The sequence below is a fragment of the Centroberyx gerrardi genome, chromosome 4 (genome assembly GCF_048128805.1).
Source record: "Centroberyx gerrardi isolate f3 chromosome 4, fCenGer3.hap1.cur.20231027, whole genome shotgun sequence".
Classification (NCBI taxonomy): domain Eukaryota; kingdom Metazoa; phylum Chordata; class Actinopteri; order Beryciformes; family Berycidae; genus Centroberyx; species Centroberyx gerrardi.
Genome location: NC_136000.1, coordinates 6,155,024 through 6,178,948, shown reverse-complemented (window position 1 = coordinate 6,178,948; position 23,925 = coordinate 6,155,024). Strand labels below are relative to the sequence as shown.

The 23,925-nt window shown below is 41.4% G+C and overlaps 2 protein-coding genes across 2 annotated transcripts in view; both read right to left on the bottom strand.

The window, feature by feature from the left end:
- Positions 1-10,182, bottom strand: part of LOC139916150 (alpha-1,3-mannosyl-glycoprotein 4-beta-N-acetylglucosaminyltransferase C-like) — a 37,634-nt gene extending 27,452 nt beyond the window's left edge. Inside the window, exons 1-2 of the mRNA XM_071904955.2 lie at positions 10,075-10,182; positions 1,254-1,349 (exon numbers count right to left, since the gene is read on the bottom strand). The gene's annotated coding sequence lies outside the window, so the exon portion shown is untranslated. The remainder of the gene's footprint in view (positions 1-1,253; positions 1,350-10,074) is intronic.
- A 6,848-nt stretch (positions 10,183-17,030) lies between these two features.
- On the bottom strand, positions 17,031-21,481 carry borcs5 (BLOC-1 related complex subunit 5). The gene is made up of 4 exons (XM_071904952.2): positions 21,025-21,481; positions 20,518-20,661; positions 19,748-19,905; positions 17,031-19,011 (listed from the first exon to the last, which is right to left on the bottom strand). Exons 1-4 carry the CDS (start codon positions 21,080-21,082, stop codon positions 18,778-18,780), a joined length of 594 nt encoding a protein of 197 aa, XP_071761053.1. The 5' UTR covers positions 21,083-21,481; the 3' UTR covers positions 17,031-18,777.
- Positions 21,482-23,925: the final 2,444 nt, after the last annotated feature.

The following is a 23,925-nucleotide window of genomic DNA, read 5'->3' as shown; positions in this document are numbered from 1 at the left end:
AGAATATTTTTATTGTTAGATATGATTTTGTTCAGAATTTCATTTCTGTGTTGTAGGTAGAGAGATACCAGAGAAACTATGATCAAAATAGTCATTCTTCTCCATTCTCTCTCTTGCGTTAACTTCTTGTAAATGAAATAATGATGAAGTTTAACAATTCATCAATTTGCTGGGGACCCACCTGGAACCCCCTCAAGGACCCCTGGTGGTCCCCGGCCCCCACGTTGAGAAACACTGCACTATAGGCCACTCTGCCACCTAAAGTTAATATCCACACAGTTTTGAAACAGGAACCTTTTGCGTGTTCGGTGAATGTGCTAATCACTACAGACACACATGTTTCAGCCCCTGTATTGACCCATTTTCCCCAATCAGGATCAATCAAATCTCATCTCATCTTACCGCTGCTCTCTTTTGTCGTGGTACAAATATGTGACAACGTTCTTCAAAAAGGTACCCGTGATATCTTTTTTTCAAGCCCAGGAACGCGGTTTGGAGCCTGAACACACGCTGTCCGGAGCCAGGAACAGCTGTTTGGATGAATCTTTAATGCACAGCCACATCAGGGTCTCGCCGCAGCAGATCAGCATATCAAACATGGGAAACGTTTAATTGTTTGAGGCTGCTGCCATTTAGAGAGCTCAAGTTCTTCTGAATAATTAATTTCCCGAAGTTAACTGAAGTGATTTCACTGATTTTCCAGGAAGATCAGATGCTGTTGATAATGTTTGCGAAGCACTTTGTAACCTTGCTTTGAGAAGTGATACATTAACATAACTCATTCTTTTTTTTTTTTTTTTACCATTTACCTCTTTACAGCATTCAGGTAATAACGGACTCATCAGAATCACAGGCAAAAAGGCAAACCATGGTACCAGCCAGGTAAAAGGCAAACCATGCAGAATATCTACAAATCAGTCAAATGAAAAATGAAGCATTGGTGTTAACTGCTACTGCTTTTCCTTCCCAGTTATTTTGATGCATAACCATTTCAGCCCAAAGTGTTTTCATAGATTTTGCAGAGAATAAAAAGCTGAGAACTCCCGAATTTGAATGAAATGATGGCACCAAACCGATTAGCGGGGCTACTGTGTTTCTGATGGCACTATTTACATTTTCAGCTACAACTAAAATGTGTGATCACAACTAATTTCACAGTAACATGAGAAAATGCTTCACATAGCCTAGTATGGGATTTTAAAATGGAAATAGGCAAGCTACAAACTCACATCTGACAATCTTAAAACTCTTACCAGCCTGACGTTGTCGACTTTTCTGTTGATCGTGGAAAGGTTTATTCTGCTGGCTTTGCAGGCTGGCATGAATCCTTGATCATAAATGGTGACAGCCTGAAGAAAAAAACAGGAGGGAAAGTATTAAAAGGCAATGTGTTACATTTTACAATTCAAAAGACCATTATGCATTTTCACCCACACAGTCTCTAATGAACTGTCTAGCCATTTGGGAGAGAGGAATGCATGTTCAGCTAGACTTCAGCATCCGTCTCTCACAAACAGTGGCATCTGCGTTTGCACAACGCTCTTCACTGAGAGATCCCGCTGTAAACAAAGAGTTCATTTCCAAAAAACTATGTCTCAGTTATGAAAAACAAGTTAAGTTGCATAAGTTAACATCTTGTCAACTCCAGACTTGATGCACCCTCTATCCTCTGAAAAGGACAATCATTTGTTTTAGTTTTCTGCTGTCAATCATTTCATAAAGAAGAGTAGGCGTCATATCTCATTTTACAACAAAACTTCAAATAACACTTTTACTGTATGTGTTTGTGCTTTGGAAAAACTTGACAATGACCCTACAATGGCATATTAACCTGTGTATTAGCCCAAGGAAAAGAACTGTATGTACATAATAATACTCCATAATAATACATAATGTGCTTAAAAGTGTGTGACTAAAAGTACAACTGTTGTGAAGTACTAGCACACAACTATTGTGTAATTCAGTAATTATACACAGGTTAACACACCAGAATAAGGCCACTGTAAAGTGTTACCAATTCTTCTTTTTATAACGAAGGAAGAAAAAATCCCTAAAAAGTTCAATAAAAAGTCGCTCAGCAGCAGCAGCAAGTGTTCACACCAAGTAACCTCAGATTAATTTGTGAAATACAGCATCTGTTTGTGGCACAGTAGCTGTGGTTTGATTTAAACAGCTTGCATGTGATATAAGTAACATGTTATGTTGTGCGTTCTGTCTTAACACAAGATGCTAAATTGCAGAGTGAGAGAGTCTGGTCTCTCACAGCCTGCAGCTTGATCAAAAGAGGATTCTGGTTGGAGCAGATGGCCATGTAGACTTTGCTTGCTTGTTTAAAAGTAGGCAGTCCACCCACCTTCCATATTTTTCACACTTTATTTTGTTGAAAGGGGGACAGACAAGGAAAGGAAAAAAAACACACACACAACAATGTGCAGATGTTGGATTTCACTCTCCATTTGTCTTACAAGGTGGACAGATATTTCATGAACTTGGAATTATAATATATATAGGTTATAAAGTAAGGAGTTTCGCTTCAATCAAAAGCGAGTTATCCACGTATTGATGATCTTTGAATGTTTCCTTGTACATGCATGGTGTTTTTTTATTTTTTAAAAAGAACCTTTTTGGGGTTAAATATTTTAAAACATAGAAATTACATAAGGGTTTTGCCAGAAGGTAATGTCAAATCTTTGATGCTCAGTGTCTCTGAACTGCACTCCACCCAGATACAGCCTTATATTTCCAAGCTCAGAGTTTGTAAGGTTACCTGCCTTGGCACAAGTAATTAAATTTGTTTATTACCTATATTGCTTGTCCTTTAGATTTTATCTATCTGTTTATCAACCCCTTAACTTGAGCTATTTCACCCAGCTGTGATGCTTTAACTTTAATATAAGCTGATATAAATGTTTTGAAAAGTCCTTCCTTGGTCACTCCGATAGCCTTCAGTTGCTTCAGTGAGAGACGAGGGCGACCACAGAGCAACAAAAAGACTGCACACCGAATGTGCAAAACATTAGGGACACTCACTCTTTTCATGAAGCACACTGATGAGGTGAATCCAGGTAAAAGCCATTATCCTGTATTGATTTCCCTGATTAAATCTCTACCAGTCACAAAGGAGGAGATGCAGGTAACGAGAAGCAGAGTTAGGGAAGGAATTTGAAGCTTTGAGATGTGGATCAATATCAGTAAGATGTCCCTAACATCCTGTACATTCAGACTCTGTCTCAAACCCAAGGAAGCTTCCAATTTAGGCAGCATTTCTAGCTAGGAAGTTGAAATTTTCAGCTGCAGTACTGTCTCATTAATGTACCTTGTTTTGGCTGATTTTGAAGGGAGCGTCAGTGTATATTCAATCAAGGCCAGTGTTGATGTCTACTCTGTGGCCCAGCCAAAGAAGATAAAAATATCCTCTTGAGTTGTCCTTTACGCAGAGAGAGTGATGGAGGTCCTCACTGACGGTAAATCCAGCCCGCAATAAATGTAATTTCTAATTTTAAGGGGTCCATTAATTCTTGTCCAGCACCTCTGCCGGTAGTAGTTTTGATGGGGGTCACGAGGAGAGCTAACATTAATAAGAACTGCCACATTACAACTCGATGTGCTAGGTGAGAGCGGCCCGGACCCGTCCCGTTTGACAGTATCCTCTTGGAAATAACATATGATGCCATTAGGTGCTATTATAGGTCAAACCGCACACAAACACATCCCGGCTGACGGGGAGCAACATCACTCTAATCCAGCCGTGAGATGCAGGCAGGTTATTCCCACATCGCTGGGAGGACGGGGATTTGTGTCAGAAGCTGAGCTGCAGTTTACCAGCTTGAGTCATGATGAAAGCTGTGATAGAGCTGAGCTGTCACTCAAGAGGGTTGAGCCACAAATCTCTGATAACCTGCATGCAACACTTTGAGCAGCAAAAATGGACCGAACGCCACAGCGAAAGGGATCAGGGATGCCAAGCCCATGCAGGAAATATCTGGACCGACTCTTGATTCATTGTGGTTTTTACACACAAAATCCTTTTGTAATAGGAGAACAGAGTTTACATTTACCTCCGCTGTGTTATGAAACAGAAAATAAATGACGTGCAACATTTGACAAGCAGCCAAGCCTGTTTTGTGCTGGATTATCTTTTTTCTTTCTCTGCTCTCGCACAGATCAGGATCATCGCTGATGCTGTAACCCTCCTGGTCCCTCAAGCAGAGATTTGACTCATCTCTCTCTCATCCTCTTCCAGCCCTACTGAGCCTGTCTGTCAATACACACAGACACACACACACAAAATGCTGCACAGACAGTCAGAGGGAAACTACAGCACGCCCCTTACACTTTACACAGTACTACACCCACACTAGCAGCAAATATCACTATTAAACTGACATCAGCTGAGATAGATTTTTAGAAAAAAGAGCAGAAATGTGGAAAATGAAGTCTGGGAGAGACAGTGTATTGGGAAAAGAAGAGAGAGAAGGAGATAGAGAGAGAGAGTGTAGAGAGGCAGTGGGAGACTGAAAGCCAAACAAGACTCAAACTCTGCAGAAGTTGTTTGATCCTCTTCACGGGAGAAGAGGAAAAAGGAAGCAGATAAGGAGAGTGAGAATTACATCCAAAGCATCGGGCAGAGAGCAGCTTACCTGCCCAAGGCGCAGACAGACTCAGACTCAGAAACAGATCTCCGCCTTCCGCTGATGCTCCGCGCGCTCCACTCATCTAAATCACTTCCATGACTCACACGGGGGGGGGGGGGGGGGGGGGGGGGGGGGGAATAACCGGCTCTCACAAAAGTGGAGTAAACACTCGTTGTAATGGCAGCTGGCTGCTCAGTCCAGCCGCAGCGCTATCTCTCATCCTCGCTTCTCCTCCTCTGTCTCTTCTTTTTCTTTGATCTCTCCCTCCCCCTCTCTCTCTCTCTCTCTCTCTCTCTCTCTCTATCCAGTGGTGGCCCCCTCTTTCTCCATCTCTGCCACCCCCTCACTCTCTACAACAAGGTGTCACAAACAGAGTGTGTCTGCACCCACTGCCTCTTATTGGCTCTCACTTCTCTGTCTCTTCCTCTCTCTCTCTCTCTCTCCCTCTCTCTCTCCCTCTCTCCCTCTCTCTCTCTCTCTCTCCCTCTCTCTCTCTCTCTCTCCTCCTCTCTCACTGGATTGTCTGCCTTAAAGAGGCAATGCATCACTGTGCCTCGCAACCCTGAAACCAAACCACGGCTTTACAAGTAACTCCAACGGGGAGAAGAGGGGGGGGGGGGGGGGGGAGGGGGATTTCACACCACAAAAAAGTATGCATGCAGAAGACCAAAGGGCCATGAAGAATTGTGTATTTTGAGTGGATGTGACCTTTAACGATCAGTTCACAGTGAGTCTGCACTGTACCAAGAACGAAAGAGGGCCAGGAGTCAAGTTTCCAATTTGCAATTATAATTAGCCTTCCACCCCTTAAAATGTAGATTACATATATTCTCCATGCTACCGTGTCCTCATGCAATATTCATACCAAGTCGGCATGAATCATAGATTAATAGCAGAATAACAGCATTGCTCACGGTGAAGCGTTTGTGGTGTGAAGCGCTCTCGGTGTTGTCGTGTTTGGGCAGCCCAAATGTGCTGCAGCCGATTTAAAATGGAGCACCCTAAATCATTCAGATCACACCGTGCAGCACCAGGCAGCGACACAGCGTCCCGGCTGGTACAGTACGCCCGCCGCGACGCCGTGCCGACTCGCCTTTGTAAGCATTAACCTAATTCAAGTGCATCACTTTGATCTGCACAAGAAATCAGAGACGAGCGCTGGAGCATCCCCCTGCTCTTACAGTATTCTCATAGGGACTTACAGTGTCTCTGTGGTAATCAATAGTGAGTCCATAGTCATCTTATTGTGGTATCATAGTATTTTTCTTTTTCTATTTTTTTTACCCCAGTCTGTCTGACGTCTCTGTGTCTGTTTGTCAGCAAAATTCCTCAAAAAGTTGTGATTGGATTTGGCTGAAATTTGGTGGACAGATAGTCCTCGGCCCAAAGATCAGTTGATTAGATTTTGGTGGTGATCCAGATCTGGGATTTCTGCCATTAGATGATTTTTTTTGTCTGAACTATTATGCTGCGTTCATGTGCTGGTGGGAAGGTCCGACATCCAGGACTTCCATGTCAGCTGCTAAACAGCGTTGCATTCACGTGCTATTTTGTCGTAAAATCAAATCCGGAAGACAAACGATTAACAAATGTTAATGAGGCTGCAGCTTTGGTGGAGGTTTCCAGCTTCTAGCTTGGAAACCTCTATGGTATTACTATAGGAGTAAAAAGAAGTGGCTGTGTGATATTTTGATATTTTGAAGTATTGTGCTGATATTTATATAGAATCCTTCTAAAAGTTGTTATGAGATTACTGTAGTTCTTTTTCATAAGAGCATCTTAGTTCCAGTCGAGATGGAGAACTCAGATTACTTCTTTGTGGAAACTAGTGACTTTAATGCATTCGTTTTTTAATTATATGAAGTACTGAATTCTATGAAATATGAAATGAGATTGACTCACTGTTTTAAAAACAGAGCACAACTTTGCATTGCATTTTAAAACAATGATGGGAGCATAATCCACATGGCACACAGCATGTTTTTGAGGTGCAAAAATACTCTGAGTTACTTTTAATAAAGAGCAACTTTGTAATGTAACATGTTAATGGCAACGATAATGTTTGCGGTAACTAATTACTTTTAAACGTATCTTTCCCCAACACTGCTTGCATGGTTGTAAGAAAGAGAATGCAGTGAGACCGGACATGGTTGCAACATGGGCCTAAAGAAACGCAGACTGTGGATCAGATCACTCCTACTGCTACAACTCAATCCACTCAAACAGAAAATAGGCATCGGTACCCAATAGACCCATCAATGCCTCAATATTCTACATACGCCTGATTAAAGTCATTATGTACTGTATTTTGCCTTGGGAACCTAGATGTTGATTCTAATTTCAGTGTTATTCTCTCGGGATCAACTTCATTAAGGGCAAAAGTTCTGTGCACTGCAGTCATTTCTCCGCTGGCTTCCCTGAGTGGCAAACAAGCCGGAGCCATTAGCAGCCATGATGATGAGTGACAGGCAGCTGAGTATTGATACAACAAGGGACGCAATTATACATCAGGGGCCTCGTATGTGCTTTAGATATTCATGTGTACTTTGGAGACAAGCTAAGCTAATTTGTGAATAGATGAATAAATCAATTAAAAATTGATGAGGCGATGCAAAGTCCTGCTCAAAGACATCCATGGGTCACCGGTCTCTCGGCATTGTGCGGCATGACCTTCTTCTCTCTCAAATATGAATATGGATTTTCTGTCTGAAAATTGAGCACTGAATGTGTCGGAAACGGTCTTAATTAACTGTTTTAAAAGTTCAAGTTGCTCTGACAGTATTCTGAGAGGTCGACAGATTTGACAATCACAAACACGGGAGTAGGGGAGGAGGGTGGAGAGAGAGAGAGAGAGAGAGAGAGAGAGAGATTTAATTTTCTCAAGCAGTTTGACACAATCCTGTCTTGTCACGCTGATAACGGATGCAAATTATTATTTCCTCCATCTGGGACGCATTAGAAAGAAGATCTTATCTTATTTAGCTGCCAAACAAAGTTAGAACTGTGACGGTTTGGTGTGTGTCGGGCCTCGCAGCCAGATACAGAACGGGTAGCAACCAGTAACACGCAAGTCATGAAGTCTAATCATTTGATATCAGCAGTACCACGTAAAAGTCTGATTCATAGAGCGCTGAGAGAGTTTTAGGAATTTCAAGCCCCTCTCTCCCAAAGCAGTCTGTTCCCAGTTTGCTCTCCATCTTTCGTGTATAAAAACACCATAAATTCAAAACTTGACGCAACGAATGATTAATACCGGACCTTGAGGTATGCAATGAGAGCAATGATTGCGCAAGGTAAAAAAAAAGTCAATACTTTCCCTCATCTCCTCCATACATCAAGAGATTTCCAATCAGAGAGGGAACTTAGAGGATCATACCGGCAGTGTTTTTTTCCTCGTCTCCGCTGGCCAGCAGTCACATTACAGCAACCCGAGCTCCATCCATTAGCTTGTCAGAAACTTTGAATTGGAATTGATTCACCTTGCCGTAATTTTTCATCTGTCTGGGTTATTTATTATTGTGACAATAATGTTGGCGCGTTTGTGTTGAGTATTTGTTTTGATTTTGAGTCCAGAATTGGACTTCAGACATGGGAGTAGATGCCTCCAAATATGGAATCGGTTTTGTCTTTTCTGCCCAGACAACGTGTTCGAGTAGCAGCTGATCCAAAGTCAGCTTTAAAGGAGAATACCGGTGTCATTTAGAGTAATAGTCCATTTACTTCAGTCTATGTCTAGTTTACATTTCCTCCAATCATTTCATGGTGCATGTTGTATGTAATTCGATTTTTTAACATTTCCTCATTTCTCATCGTTTTTTAAACACAAACTTTTGAATAAAAGTGCAAAACAAATACAAACTTTTAGAAATTAATTGCTGTCCCGGCTAACAAAGCCTCAAATAAAAAGACATACGTAGATGCGATGAAGTTTTTAAGGCAACATGTTTTTGAGGGATTATTTCTTCCTGTCAGGTGCATGACAGGAAGCAGAGCGCAACGCAATGCAGCGCTGATATGAAAACACTCAACTCGGCACAATGAAATAACAGAATAAGACAGAAAGTTTGATCAAACCAAACGAAGGCTTCATGTTCACTGTGATGGATTCTCTCTCGCTCGGTGGAAGTTGTTTTTCATACTGGACAAGAATGAACGACAGCAGATGTCTTCTTCTGAAGGAGGAAAACGAGCGCTGATATCTCCAACTACGCTGACTGTGTGCAGAAACCAGCAGGAAGAATGGAGAGGAAAAGGGAACCTAGAGAATTGGCACAAACTTAAAAAAAACCCACCGGTATTATCCTTTAACGGCTGGGAACCTCGCCTCTTCCTACATGTGAACCATTTTTTTTCCATAAACAAAATAACATTAGTGTGAATATTACTGTCGATTAATGTGACAAGTGAAGTTCTTGCAATGATAGACTACTGCTGCAAATAGATTCACCTTTGAAATGTATTGGAGTCAATGGCATCTGTGAGGTGCGAAAAACCCCAATATCAAAACACTGTGTTGGAAATCAGTCAAAGCTTTATTAAAGCTGTTCGAAGCCTTCAAAGCCCCAGTCTCTGATTCTGTTAGAACACTGTCACCCCAGCGGCTTTGTTTACATAGTGATTTGTCGGATTAAACATGTAAAAACACCTTTTTACATGTATTTTGAGGCTATAAAGGGTTTCTTAACATTTGTAATGTTTTACACTAGAGTAAAATAAGCTTGCTTTTGGAGCTGTGGTGCGTTAACCAAGCTCCAAAAAAGTTACTTTCCATCTACAAATCAAACACCTCGAGAGCACAGATCATGGTCAAATAAACTGCTGCTTGTATCTGTGATTATCGACCACTAGAGCTACATACTATGCCTTAACAACATCGTTTTTTAACATTTCGTGAGATCGTAATTTTGTTCAGACGTGCAGGTCAGAGATACTCAGCATCAAAGATTCAACATCCCAGTTGGAGAATTGTTACTGTATGTATTTTTGAAATATTGAAATGTTTAAATATTCAACCCTGAAAGGTACTTTTTTCTTAATAATTATGACTCCATTCCGAATCTTCCAAGCTCACGATTTAACTGTTTGCGTTAAAAAAGAGGTCAATTTTTTACCAGAGGCAATACAAAATGGTTCACAGTCAATGTTACACTGCCCCCCCCCCCCCACCCATCCACTGCCAATTATTTTCTAACTGCCTGCACCATAATTACATGCTTGATAGGCATGAAGGGTATCCGTTAATGTCAGCCTTGTTAGTGAAAAGGTGAACGCGGAGGTGCGGCGTGAGCGTAAAGGGAAACTCTGTCGCCCAATCAGCTTCCCGGCTCCTGCTGTGCTCACGCGCCGCTCCCACTGAGGGGTCTGAATATTTCATAGCTGTTAATTTGAAGCGTTGCGAGAGTTCCCAGTATGACTAAATATTCAATGAAGCGCTACTTACATCCCAGCCCAGCGGAACGGGATAAAAGGCATCACGGTGGACGAGACGCGAGCCGCTCCTCCTCACCTGGAAGACCGGCTCTCTGTTGACTCTCGGGGTCAGATCTTCTGGAATGGGATAAATTATTCAGTATAGTATTTCTGCACATCACCGCAAACGTAATAGTTCTGGAGCGGCCAACCCTCATGTGTAAACATCATATCTAAGACCGAACCGTTGGGCGGCAGGTCGGACCAGTGACTGCAGAGACCGAGCCTCAGCTGGAGGCCTTAAAGTGATGGTGAACTTTGGTAGTACCTTGGGTTGTGCAGCTTCCTGGCCATGATATAACCCCAAAATCAGTGATTCCCTGTTATCTGTTGCTCTGGTTTGAGACAATTGGAGAATTGCGTTTTTTTTCTCTCTCCATTCACTGCCATTGTATGGAGGAACAGGTCTGAAAATCACACTTCTAGCACATAAACAAGCGCGAACAAAGCAGATTCTGACAATATATAAAAAATCTTGTCATTCTGCTGAAACATTTTTAAGTGAATCACTTTCTTTATGTTATTAAACCTTAACACTGAAATTCTTAAGACCGGATCTTGGTGTTAGGCCTACACTTCATCGCTTTCTTTACCAACAACTGAACTGAACTAAAGGGTAACACCGAAATCCGGTTGGAAGAATTTCGGTGTTAAGGTTTAATAACATAAAGAAAGCGATTCACATTTCAGCAGAATGACTAGTTTTTTTAATATATTGTCAGAATCTGCTTTATTCGCATTTGTTTATGTGCTGAGATTCCAACCTGCTCCTCCATACAATGGCAGTGAATGGAGAGAGAAAAAAAAACACAATTCTCCAATCGTCTCTACCGGAGCAACAGATCACAGAGAATCACAAATTTCGGGGATGGTCAGGAAGCTGCACAACCCAAAGTACTTCCAAAGTTCACCATCCCTGCTGAAGTGTCATTGAGCAAGACACTGAATCCCTGCCGGCTCCAGAGGCGCCGCTCTGTTTCTGACCCTTCACTCTGACCTGTCTGGAGGGAGGCAAGTAGGGATCAATAAAGTATCAAATTATTACTATCAGCGGTGGAAAGAGTACTAAAATGTCCTACTCTAGTAGAAGTACTGTTACCTTGCTGAAATTTGACTTTAGTAGAAGTAAAATTACCGGTGTAAAAATCAACTTAAGTAAAATTTAATTATATTTACTCAGAGTAAAAGTTACTGTTACTTTTTAGAAAGGAGAGCACTGTTGCATATGATTTTTTCCATGTGATTCTAAAAGGATGAGAGGACAGAGTTCAAACTAGATTCTTTTAATTGGAAAAATTATAATTTATATTGCTGTAGTGCGTTTCATGCCTTTAGTGTAAAATGCATGTGGAGCAGCCAGCCTAGTCCAGTTCTACAGGATCAACTGACTGCAAGCGCAACACTCCAGTCCTACCTGACCTGAAACTGTAATAACCTTAACCAAATAGCAAAATATCATGTTTCTCACCATAATGCCACTCTTCTCTTTGCGAAGTGAGACAGTAATTTATTTGAGGCTGTCCTCATGCCCTGAAAACATGTCAAAATCATATGTTGAGATAACATTTCCGGGTGCTAATGGTTTTAGGCTGATAGTTTTCCATAGCTTCAGTATGCTGCACCAATTTATTTTTTCCATTAGGTTTGCTACACAGTTTGACTTACAGGTACACTTAAAATGTGCTGGACAGACACACTTAGACTGGTCCACTTTCAAAGAGAGCTGGATGTTATTACTGCCCACTGGTAATACTGTAGGATAACTGCTGAGTATTTCAACGGAAAACCAAAGGGTGCTGATATGGGAGTGGGAGGGGGTGGGGGGTGGGAGGTATTCTTCTAATAGTGATGTTTATGCTTAACATGACCAAATATTGTGGGTATTTCACTCCAAGCTTTTCCAGATCTCTGTTTAGTCCAACATGCTCACTGAGTCTTGTCCTGATCAAACCACAAGTGTCCTCAAGAGTCCTTTCACTAACATATACAGCACAAACCCATCTGCCTGCGTTTCTGGAACAAATCATTTGGCTCAACCACTTATCTGGTGATCCATGTGAAGGACCCACTCGGCATAATTGACATGTGACATGATGAAAAAAACCAAAACAAAACAAAAAAAACCCCAACAAAACAAAGCGAGAGCACCCGGCTAAGTGGAAGCTGAAGAGGAGGTTCTTGTAGAGGATACATTTAAATTTGCATCTGAATAATAGTGAATAATGAATTCCTCCTACTTGCTATTGTTATGGAGTGAAGCGGTACATGCATTTCCTCTTAAATGAAGCCATAATGAATAGTGCTGTTCCTACTGGCCTTGTTCATGCTGCAACCATTGTACTAAATTCAGGCCTCTTTCATTATTTCTGAGCATGATAGCATTGCAGATGACATCAGTGAGACTATAGCTGCTCTATTTACAACTGGATAAACTCCAAGATGATGGTATTCTCCATTTGTGTACTCCTACTAATAAAGCTAATATTTCTATTTATGTATTTTTCACTTAAAGTCGAGATGAAACGGCATTTCGAGAGTATCTAACTTCCGTATCGTGACGTATTTCCGAGTGAAACAGGAAAGACAGGCGGGACATAACGTTGGGAGGAATTTGATTTGAACGTTGAAAAGTGGGCGTGTCATAACACCCGAAGACACACCGAAGTACCATGCTGTTGCTAGCTAGCTAACTAATGAATCTTAGCCTCTTAGCTCTGTGCGCTAAAAGTTGGAAGATTGATTGATGGGTGGATGTCATGATATTATTGGTTGAAACTGGTTATGGGCATGCTTACGTAAGCACACGGCATATTTTGTTTTACAGGAAGAAAACATGATTGAATTTTGATATAAGAATACAAAGAAATTGATTTTTGGTATTTTTTTTGGCATATATTGTTAAATAGGTGCACAGTATGACCGGGGATGTGATCTAAAAGGGTTAAAAAGGCATTTTTCATTTCATCTCGTCTTTAAAGCAAACATCAAACCGCTACAAAAGAAACTGCCTATTTGTAACCTACAGTTGTACAGTAACAACGCTACTTTGGGTGGAAAAGAAACTGTCCTACAAAATGTAACAGTCTGCTTTTGCACTGAGCGGAGGGTGGATGTGAAGTCCCGCGGGCTTGTTTGACTCACTCAACTTGGTGAACAACATAATGAAACGGTGATGGACGTGGCTCCTGTCTCACCGGGCTTCCTCCACTCTCCTCCTCCTCCTTCTGAGTGCAACTTCTATGAATTATGGATGGAATATTTAGTCTTCACAAAAACGATCGTTTGGAAAAGACCTTTCAGCACACACACACACACACACACACACACACACACACAGCGAGTGCTGTGTATTTCAACACATTGCCAACAGCTTTTATATGACGGTTCCCAACACGTGTTTGGTCTGAAAAGTTTTCTTTGATGTAGTGCACCTGCATAAGGACAGGTTTCCTACACAGGTAATTTCCAGGTCTTAATAAGTTTGGAGATTGCACAAAAACATTTGGAAAAGCATAGAAAATAATGTTGTACTGTCCCAGAATACATTCAACTACACATTTTCTATGGTTTTAGGCCAACGTCGTCTCATATACTCAGATATTTTTGCTGTGAATAATCATCTATGGAGTGATAAGGCAGAGTTAGGAGGGGCAAGATGGCGTAAACCTGAAATCATACAGAACACGAAAATCTTCAAATGAAGACATTAAGGTTTGAAAAATGTATTTAGGTTTAAAATTGAAACGGTGTAGGACTCCAGTAAGAATAGAAAACAGGAGAAAGCAGCATTAGATTTCCAGCTGGTTACTACACACATCAGCATCACCACCAACGCTCTCTCTGTCTCTGATAACACACAGCTGTGCTTTATGGGAACTATTTGTGTGTTTGGATCACATCTTTGACCAAACAGATTGCTTGGCTGAAACCACTTGCGAGGTTGTTCTCTGCTCTGGTAATCACAAGCCAGTGCATCCAAAGTTCAAGTACCTTTGGTGAAACGCTGCGACCGGCGAGATGTAAAAAGAAAAAAAAACAAAAAACAGAGAGAATTTATTGCACCACATCGCTCCTCCCTGCACAAAGTGAACCAATGTCACCTTGCTCCCATGCAGACGACGATCCAAACCGATGCTGTAATGAGCTGCTGTTTGTTTGGCCACAGGCTGTTTCGGATGAGACATGATGCTGTCACTCCTATTTCGTGGCAGCCGCCCCGGTGGCACTGAATCACCATCTGAGTCTCTCACTGTCCTACATTTGATCAAAAGCAAGTCCTGAAACTATTTAAATGTTGCATCTCGCCTAAAACTTCATTATCCTGGGTTTATTCGTTTTAGTGTGATTATCACTCAGCCTTTATTTAACCAGACAAGTCGATGAGGAACAGATTCTTATTTACACCAAAGTAGCTGTGGGGGAGGGAGTGTTACACACATTCATATGCTTCCACCCGGAGCTGCACAGATCTACGACAGTCTTGCTTGAGCATTTCTGCAGGAACACTTTAGGGGCTCAGTGCCTCGCTCAAAGGCACCGAAACAGCAGTTATTGAAGGAGGGGAGAGTGTTATTCCTTTACTTCACCCACCTACTCCTTTACTTCACCCGGGTGGAGCTGCAAGTGGCCTGGAAGAGAGACACTGGTTACAGGTTAAAGGTTAAATTCAAATTATCTTCTGCTCATATAGTACATATACGATCGAAGGTGTTTAATGCATACGTTAAAATTTGATTTTGTTTGAGTGGTTGGACTTCAAGTTATTGCATTTTTAATAATCTATCCTTTTCAATAGGTCAACGAATCACAACTGGCCTTGGTCCTGATTGGCTCTCCTCACGAAACAATTACAAAAATCCTCCCAATCAGGCCAGTTTGCAGCATTTGAACTGGAAAGCCTCCAGTCACCAGTTAGCCGATCTGAATTCGAGGAGCTGGTATTTTCGGCCAATCAGGGTCCAGTATTGTGACTGTTTGCCTGTGAGGACTTAGACTTCAAATTCATTCAATAAATTCCCTTTGAACTAAATGACATTTATTCACAAAATATCATGAAACCATAACACAAAATCATGAAATCTGAATAATATGGGACCTTTAAATCCTCACAATAGCCAACGAATCCATTCCTGCTGAAGTGCCTTTAAGCAAAACTCTGAACTGAACCAAACTCCGGTCACACCAGAAACAGCTGACCCGCCACTCTGGCACTTTCTTGTGAAATGACGACATCTTAGACAGACAGGTGAAGATATAAATTCCTAATTACACTGCATGTGATGTAGAGACCGAAGGCGTCTGGAGCGAATTTCCTAAATTCACTCCAGACGCTCTAATGGGCTCGTTCCCTGATATATCGCTGTCCTCCTAAGCACTGGTGAATCCGACTGCTGAAGTAGTGGCATGTCAGCGGAGGGACACGTCACTCGGTGTCCTTGAGGACTCGACTGTGCAATGAAGCAACAAAGTACTTTATTAGATATCCGACGATAGATCTGGTCTGAGGTAGAATTCATGTCTCCAGTAAGAGGGATAATGTTTGGCTGCGATTCAAGAGGGAGGGTCCGCAGAGTATCTATCACTGGAGGTGACTGGGTGTCAAATAAAAAAGCAGTGCTGGGTAATTTTACAGGATGAAAGTCAATATCGTCAATACAGGCAATCATCTAAGGGACGCCTTTTCCTCAGGCTACTTACTGGTATTTACAACAGACCTGGGCCAAATAGCATTTTCAGATACTTTAATGGTCTGTTTGAGCCTGCTTAGGAGCCAGAAGGATTGGATTTGACACATAGGAATGATAATATGATACAATGATTGCCAGAGAGTTTAGATACTCACACAAAAGTATCTCAAAGTCGATTCACTATACGTTTCTGTAAGTGACAACTTACACCACACTATCTGAATTGTTCTGATCTGCTAAACTCCGATCCAAGCAGGTTACAAACTATGAATTATTTGCTATTATATGATGCAGGTCTGAAAAGGAAGCCAGTTTTTGAGGACTATTTAAGTCTGTTGACTGAAATAGCTGGAATATTTAAGTCTACTTAATATTGATAATAGTAATTGCATTACATGCATTTCCCATTTCAAGAACGTACTTGTGTACGTGTCTTGGGACAGAAAATTGTACCCGAACACAAACGTCCGGTGTTGGGGTCGTGTTTTACCCCACGAGATGACGGAGATATGAAACCCCAACTTATTTTCATGAGTACGGCTCCAATTTTGAATGCGCAAAACAGGAAGGGAAAGGGGAGCAAACCAGCCTTTGATTTATATTCAAATGAGAAGTATACAGGGGAAATTGGATTTCTCTTTCATTTCAGAGAATGAATTTCCTGGTGGCAAATCGTATTGTATCATCTCGTGGCGTTAATATCCAGCTTTGAGCGTCACAAGCTATTCTTCATTACAAAGACTCGGAGGAACTTTAACACCTCCTCTCCACTGAATGCGATGACAATTTCCATTTCAGCTCCAATGTTCAAACAATACCCCCGAGGCCATTTAAGACATTTTCACCCTTTTTAATTTACACATGAAAGGCGATAACATATCAAAGGAGTTCTGCTTTAAATTTAAAAGAAAACTTGTCTCTGCCATATGTGCCTTATGTCAATGAACTGGGCTAATTCTGTACCTCAAAGCAAGCCAACCGGAGGAGGACGCTTTTGCAGGTGTAATTGAAAGATTTCTGCGTGTTTTTACACCAAGGAAAAATTCAAGAATGCCCAAAATCATTCTAATGAAGACTACCATGGCTTACTAGAAACAACAGCATCCACTGCACAACCCACTGAAGAGCCACTCATCAGCATCCTTTCTAAGCAAAAGCCTTAAATGTCTAATTCAGAGTTGGTTTCCCAGGTTAATACATATATGTTGTAACACAAGGAACAAGAATATGACACAATTAATATGAACAACAAAAAAATTATATTTGCAAAATACATGCAAATGCCACAGTAAAATCTGAATGAGCTTCATGGAAGGCTACAAATAGACCCTGTTTACATCAGCTTCTTGTCTCTGCGAACCAAATGTTGAGCGGTAGAAGATGATATTTATAGTAAAGCAACAGGCTGGGGTGGGTGTACACAAGGGGAGGCGAATGACGCTTTCTGAAGCTCTGGCAGAAGCATCGTGCCATAGTGTCCTCGACACTGAAGCCTCTACCTGACTCACTCATTGGAAGCAGCTCTGGATGAGAGTGCAGCTACATGCCTAAAATGTGTGTGTCAAGCAGCCACAGACTGTGTTGTGCCATCTCTGGCTCCACCTGGTGGATTTAAATCTTTTAATCTTTGGTATGTATGATGTTTGGCTAACATCAGTCAACAAAAATACAGAGCAATTGTTGAAATTTGGTTCGCTGATGATCTAAAAATATGTGGTTTGAACGGAGATCGACAAGCAGGGTATGAAGAGGGTGTAACTTGCTAGAATGTTTACCGTCTATCCCCGGAAAAAAGCTCTGACGTGTGTTTTTCTCTTCCTTCATTGTTTCACATGCACATACAGGCTTGACGCAGCCAGCTGAGCAGAATTATTTCAATAAATTAAAGCAGAATTTTCTCCACAGGAAAACAGTCGTTCATAAGGTGAGAACATTTCAGACTATCCTCTGTCCATGCAGCCTTGTGATCGAACAGGTTTCTTGTTTAATCCCCATTGTACCTCCACTCTCCTCGTGCGATCCATTGGCAATAATCCCTCTTGTTTCTCTCCAGTGTGTCGTAATGCAGTGGTTTGTACTGCCCCCTAAAGGATACAACGATACACCACAAAAAAATTAACAGTGGTTGATCTGCATGTCAGCAATTCATGGAAGGGGTCTTCAAAGGGTGAGCAAGGTATATAGAAAAATGAATATCTGGATTCTGGAACAACAAGCGAGACTGAACACAATGTGGTGCGTCAGATCCACAATCAACCCACAGAAAGTTCTCAAACACCTTTGAGGTTCGGGCAGGTGTAAGCACAACTTTAGAGCAGCAGTTCAATCAGAGACAGTGTTGAGATTCTTCCATGTCGCTTACACCCATCTGAGTCTCTTATACCTGCAATATTTCTGCAGGACAAGTTTTTGGAGCGTTTGGAGTTCAGTCCAACTCTGTCAATCAAGTGTGTACGTTTCTCTATCTTGCCTTAAGATCAGAGAAGCTGGCTTGTGCCCGGAAGATCGCCAGTTTGATTCCCTGGACCAGCTGGGATCTAGGCAGGGAAAGTGGATGAGTAATCATCTCCCCACCCTCAGCAACTGTTGGCGTACCCTTGAGAAAAGCACTTCAAAAATTGCCAGCTGCTCCAGTGGAGCTGCTCAGTGGTCAACAGCAGAGGGTCGTGGTTATACTGGCCAGCTCCCAGGTTTGGATGCGTGTATGTGTGGAAATGTGAAGTAGGACTGTGCTAAAAAATAGCTAGTGTGCTCAGCAAACGTTCCCTTAATAAAATTTCTCACGGCCTGAAGGGCTGACCAGAACTCAAACTTTTACAGCTGAGCTCCTCCTTTACCATGAAAATAAAAATTGCTTCCACAGGTAAAGCTTTGGGTTTGAAGGGTGTGAATCTCTACAGCTGGACAAACCTGGACTTCCCTCTGCTGAGAGGGCTGGATGTGCATGGAGACTTGGGTAGGAAGCAGCTGTGTTTGTTTCAAGGAGGCTACTTGGTGGCAGAATCCCCGTCGGGCCTCATGCTGAAGGGCTCCAGGCGCTCGCTCTCGGGCAGCAGGTTGTTGAGGCGCTCCATCAGCGGCACCGTCTGGTCGATGCCCATCTGGATGCGCCGCAGGATCATGGACATCTCGTTGACCTTCTGGATCTGCTCAGCGTATTTGGCGTAGCGCTTCTGCCGCTCCTGCATGATGCTGAACAAGGTCTCCACTGATAAGTCCATCTGGAAGGAAACAGAGGGACATACAAAAACAGAGAGAGAGAGAAAGACTTGACTTTTGATGTTCTTTAATGAATCATCTCAAAACGAAACATAAGAAAAAGTAACTAAAACACATAAGAAAAGTCATCAACTCCCACACTCACCCAACCATGGACACACACACACAAATACCACCAACAGAACAGAATGTACCAAAACTCCACAGTACAAGCAGCCCACACAAGTACAATTGACATTTAGATAGAGAGAGAGAGAGAGAGAGAGAGAGAGAGAGAGAGAGAGAGAGAGAGAGATAGAGAGAGAGAGAGAGAGAGAGAGAGAGAGAGAGAATGAGATGTGAATGAATATAAGAAATCATTCCAAGAGTCTAATGAATGTATGAATTTTCAACATACAGTTTTCCAGACCTACCTGGCTTTATTAATCAAGCCAAAAAAACAAAAAGGTTTTAAAATGTATGCTAACAAAAATATGTCAATCCATCTTAGACTGTATGAGGTCTTACATATTTGACAATTTGTGTGTTTGGAAATAAAATACAAAGATTTCTGACAATTTATGAGGAAAAATATGCTTATGTTAGTGGTTTCAAACTATATGGCATGCAATAGTTTATATTGTTATCTTAGTACCAGCAGCAACACTCTGCAAACTTAATGCTCCATTTTTGGGGAGAGATTGAGCAATGAGAAATCCTGCATGCCAACTGTCCAATGCAGTGTTTTGGTGGCTTTACCTCTTTGATCCTCTTGACCAGGGCGTTCTGGTCGAAGGCCACGGCCTCGGCACACTGGTGCAGGTGGTCCTGATAGCGGATGCAGAGCTGCAGAACCTGGGCCGAGTCCAGCCTCTCCAGACACACACTGCTGGGGGACGTCTGGCCACTCAGCACTCCTGTGGAGAGTGAACACCAAAGTATTTTAATGTGCATACTGGAACAGCGCAAAACACTGGGCAATTATTGCCATTACCAATACACAGCATCCCTTGTGCTATTTAAGGAGTGCGTCTGCATAGAAACCTTGACTCAGGACAATCATCCTCTGCCATCCAACCCAGCGCTGGTGGTTTTCAGCTACAATTAGCTTCACTAGACAGAATTTAAAAATGGGCTGATGGGAATTGTTGGGAGATGAAATGAGGTGAAACTTTAATGATCAGCATGGGGAAACTGAAATGGTAGCCAAGCGAATGTCCTAAATTGGTGCTCCAAATCACTCCAATACACTCAGTTCCATTGACAACAAGAATTAAGGCATTTTTCTATCTTATATATTTATGGGCTTCATAAATCTGTATCTAATTTTTATCTTGGTTATAAAGCTAATCGCAATGTTTGCACATTGTCTGGCACTGGGAGTAACAGAGTCCTAGTTGAGGGAGAGCTTGTTGACTGCAAGTGTGTTTCCTAAGGTCAATGTTTTGGCTGTCTTTAGTTATTGGCTCTGTCTGCATGCTGAGGTCGCAAAAAACATCCACATCAGCCTTTGGGAGAATTCAGGTTACCTTTCAAAAGCGGCTGAAAGGTGGGGATCTCCTGAAGCTTGATGACATCTGGGTCGTTGTGGATGTTACGCAGTGACTGCGTCCCTTGGGCCACAACCACAATATCATCCATCTTAGCCTTCTGCTTGGCTGGGGAGGGCACCACTGCAATGACAACACCGCCATTATCATCACCAGTCTTAATACTTTAGACGATCTAGCCTTGTTACAGTCTAGTCACAGGATGCAGGATCTCTCATAAGTTTGAGAACGTCTTATTTAACATTTAGCAAAACATAATTGAACAGTTTGCAGGTAGCTTTTAACGTGCATCGTCATATATATGCATTTGATCCAGCTGGGCCTGCTCCAATGAAATGCCTGCTTTGTGAATTGGCCAACAATCAGTTGTTTGATACACTACATAATGGCATCTTGGTTTAGTTCAGTAGAATCTGGTAAAAAAAAAAAGAAAAAAAAATATATATAACATAATTCTGTAATAAATGTCACGAAAGGTAATTTCACCTGATGAGCTGTAATCGGAGTGTTTGTGTTCCGAATCGCCACTTTGTTCGGCTCCCATGGTGCCAGCTAACTGTTAGCGGTTAGCTTCCGTTAACGTCTCCCAACACAGATGGGAGCGAGATGTATTTGTCGGACGATAAACCGGAAAGACTTCACACGATCTCCAAAAACACCCTAAATGACAGTGCCATGACAACCAGACTACAATGTAGCGGAAGGAAACTAAGAGTCACGAGTAACCTTAGCTCTGTGATGTTACTGTGTAAGCTAGGTAACCGCATCAGCTAGCTAGCTGTCAAACGCCCTCGCTAATGTTTCCTAGGGAGTTAACGCTTGTCCCTTTCAAGCAAAGTCTAAAGTTGACTCCTGACTGTAAATACGTGATGCCCCGCACAGATTAACACATTAACATATTTTAAACATTAATATGAGTTCGAACAACTGGTCGACTGAGCGTTGTCACAATTTAAAGGTTGTGGTGAGGAGCCACTTCCGTAAATATTGATCACATGACCAAACGCGCGCAGACTCAGATCAGTCTTTGGTTTGGGACTGGGAGGGTGGACCTATAAATGCTTGATTTATAGGTCCATCACAACTCAGTCAGTATCTTAATTTTAGTCAGATTTACTGTAATATAAACATACAATTACAGACATTGTAAAAAGGCACGGGATATCTGACAATTTATGTTCTAATTACGGTACTTCCATAGGAAAATTTCATCATAATCACCTCAACTGCTAGCTAATAATTTAAAACATTGACCAAATAATAATAATCTTGTCAGTCATCAGTCATTGCTTCACTTGCCCCCATAACTTTAATGGATACCCCTATTAAACATCTGAATAATTACGATAGAGTGTTAGGATGTTTGGCTTGTGACAATGAAAATGTCGCTCTGCAGTTGATTGAGGTGTCGGCCAGTATCTTTCTAGACTACATAGTATTTTAGAACAGATGTTATTGATTGGCTAAAAACTTTCTGAAACTGTATTGCTTGCTGGTGGATGGATGGTTGGATGGATGGATAGACTAATGTCTGCAGCCAGCAGACCTGCAGGGTTGGAGAAGCCGCTGCAAACCTTTGATCCAGCTTAGAGAAGCTTTAGAAATGTTTGATTTAATCTTATTTGAATGCAAAAAGTGATACCAGTTTATTGTAGTGTTTTTAACTGATCGACAACTGCCACCTAGGGGACAATTTGACTAACTGCAGGGGAGCTGTTTGGAAAATTGGTATAGTGATTATTCAGATGTTTAAGACGAAGAAGAAGAAGCAGAAGAAGAAGAAGAAGAGACAACAACGACAATGATTGATTTTGTTTATGAGCATGCTGTATACTATTGTTGTATATTATTCCTATTCTATGACTGTATTTTGCTTAATACAATTTATTATTATAAAAAAGACACAAAGAAGAAGAAGAACAATAGGCTTCCAGCACCTAATAACTATTCAATGCAACGCTATGAAAATCTTAATACTCTGAATGAAACACAGTCAGGATGAGAGGAGAGCTAAAGGAAGTTGCTCATAACTTTTTTTGACATTTTTCAAAAAGCCCATTTATATAAGGATTTTGGACTGCACACAAAACGGCAGAGATGCTACAAAATGATGCAAAATGATGACTTCCACTTACAGCCTGTATTCACTATTCATTTTTACAGACTCTTGGACCGAAAACTAAGCCTCCCTCTTTATTCCATTGCTCCTATTCCGCCTGCCACTCCTTTTCAAGCCCGCTGAATATATTATAGCACTCTGGTCTGCCAAATAGTAATGTAAAATCAGTTGTTTCTTTCTGAAGTGACTCCTTGGCAGGTTTATCCACTGTTTCATTGCCCTCAACTCCCGAATGCCCTGGTTCCCATAAAATCTATTCTGTTTAAACATAATGATATCTCATTAACAAGGTCAGGGCGAACTTTGATGTCCCACTCTTAAAGGCCAATAAGGCGGCAGCTGAGTCAGAGCAAATAACAGCTTTGCTTGTTTTGACTTCCTCCACCCACCATGAAGCCCAGACTATTGTAATAATTCAGTGGAAAACACCAACAAGCCATCTGTTGTAGAAATCCTTGTTGGATTTGGAGATTCAACACATATATTCCAAATCCTGCCTTTCCACTCTTTGAATCTTTAGATCCATCAGTAAAAATCAGTAGGCTATATATGAACCCCATTACTGTTTTATACTTGTCTACATCCAAATCTCATTTACTAACATGTTTTCCTGTAGTCTTAACAATATTGACATATAAATATTTCTTCTTTGGTAACACTGGTGTTTCATCTGGCTTTTGATTCCACATTCATTTTTTTAAATATTCATTTTGCTCACACATCCAATCACTAAAGCCTGATTTAGGACTCTTGTTCAATCTTTCCATCTATATATTCACTTCATCCACACAATCAATCTGTTAAACCAGCATGTCAGCACTGTGGAAGGAAACAATGAATGCTCTCCCTGTTGATTATAACAATAATTATGACATTTGTAGTGCACTTTTCTTAACAAACTTTTAAAGTGCCAGGAACAAAGTCAACTTATTAACAACTATTTAGCTATGATAAAGGGAAGCCTTCTAGTGCTGGCTCCATTAAAGCCCATGTAGTGGAACAGAAATAGGAGAAAATATTAGAGCAATACAAATATGCAACAAAGATAAAAACTATATAGACCACACAACAGTTTTCATTTTCATATGAATAAATGTCCATTTGGGTACTCTCTATCACAACTTGATATAGTGATTCAACCTATATCCAGTTCATTAAAGCTTTGCTGTTCTAAACAGCCGATGTCTGGAAGCTCTTTCCCAGGAAAAATCCTCTGGTGCACAGGAAGTGATGCGTTTTACGTTTCCAGTTTGTTTGAAAAGGAGAAG

Coding starts and splice junctions, on each gene's coding strand:
- borcs5 (XM_071904952.2), bottom strand. CDS start 21,082: ATGGGAGCCGAACAAAGTGGCGATTCGGAACACAAACACTCCGATTAC. Junction 20,662..21,024: donor CTCCGATTACAGCTCATCAG/GTGAAATTACCT, acceptor TTGTCATTGCAG/TGGTGCCCTCCCCAGCCAAG. Junction 19,906..20,517: donor CTTTCAGCCGCTTTTGAAAG/GTAACCTGAATT, acceptor CACTCTCCACAG/GAGTGCTGAGTGGCCAGACG.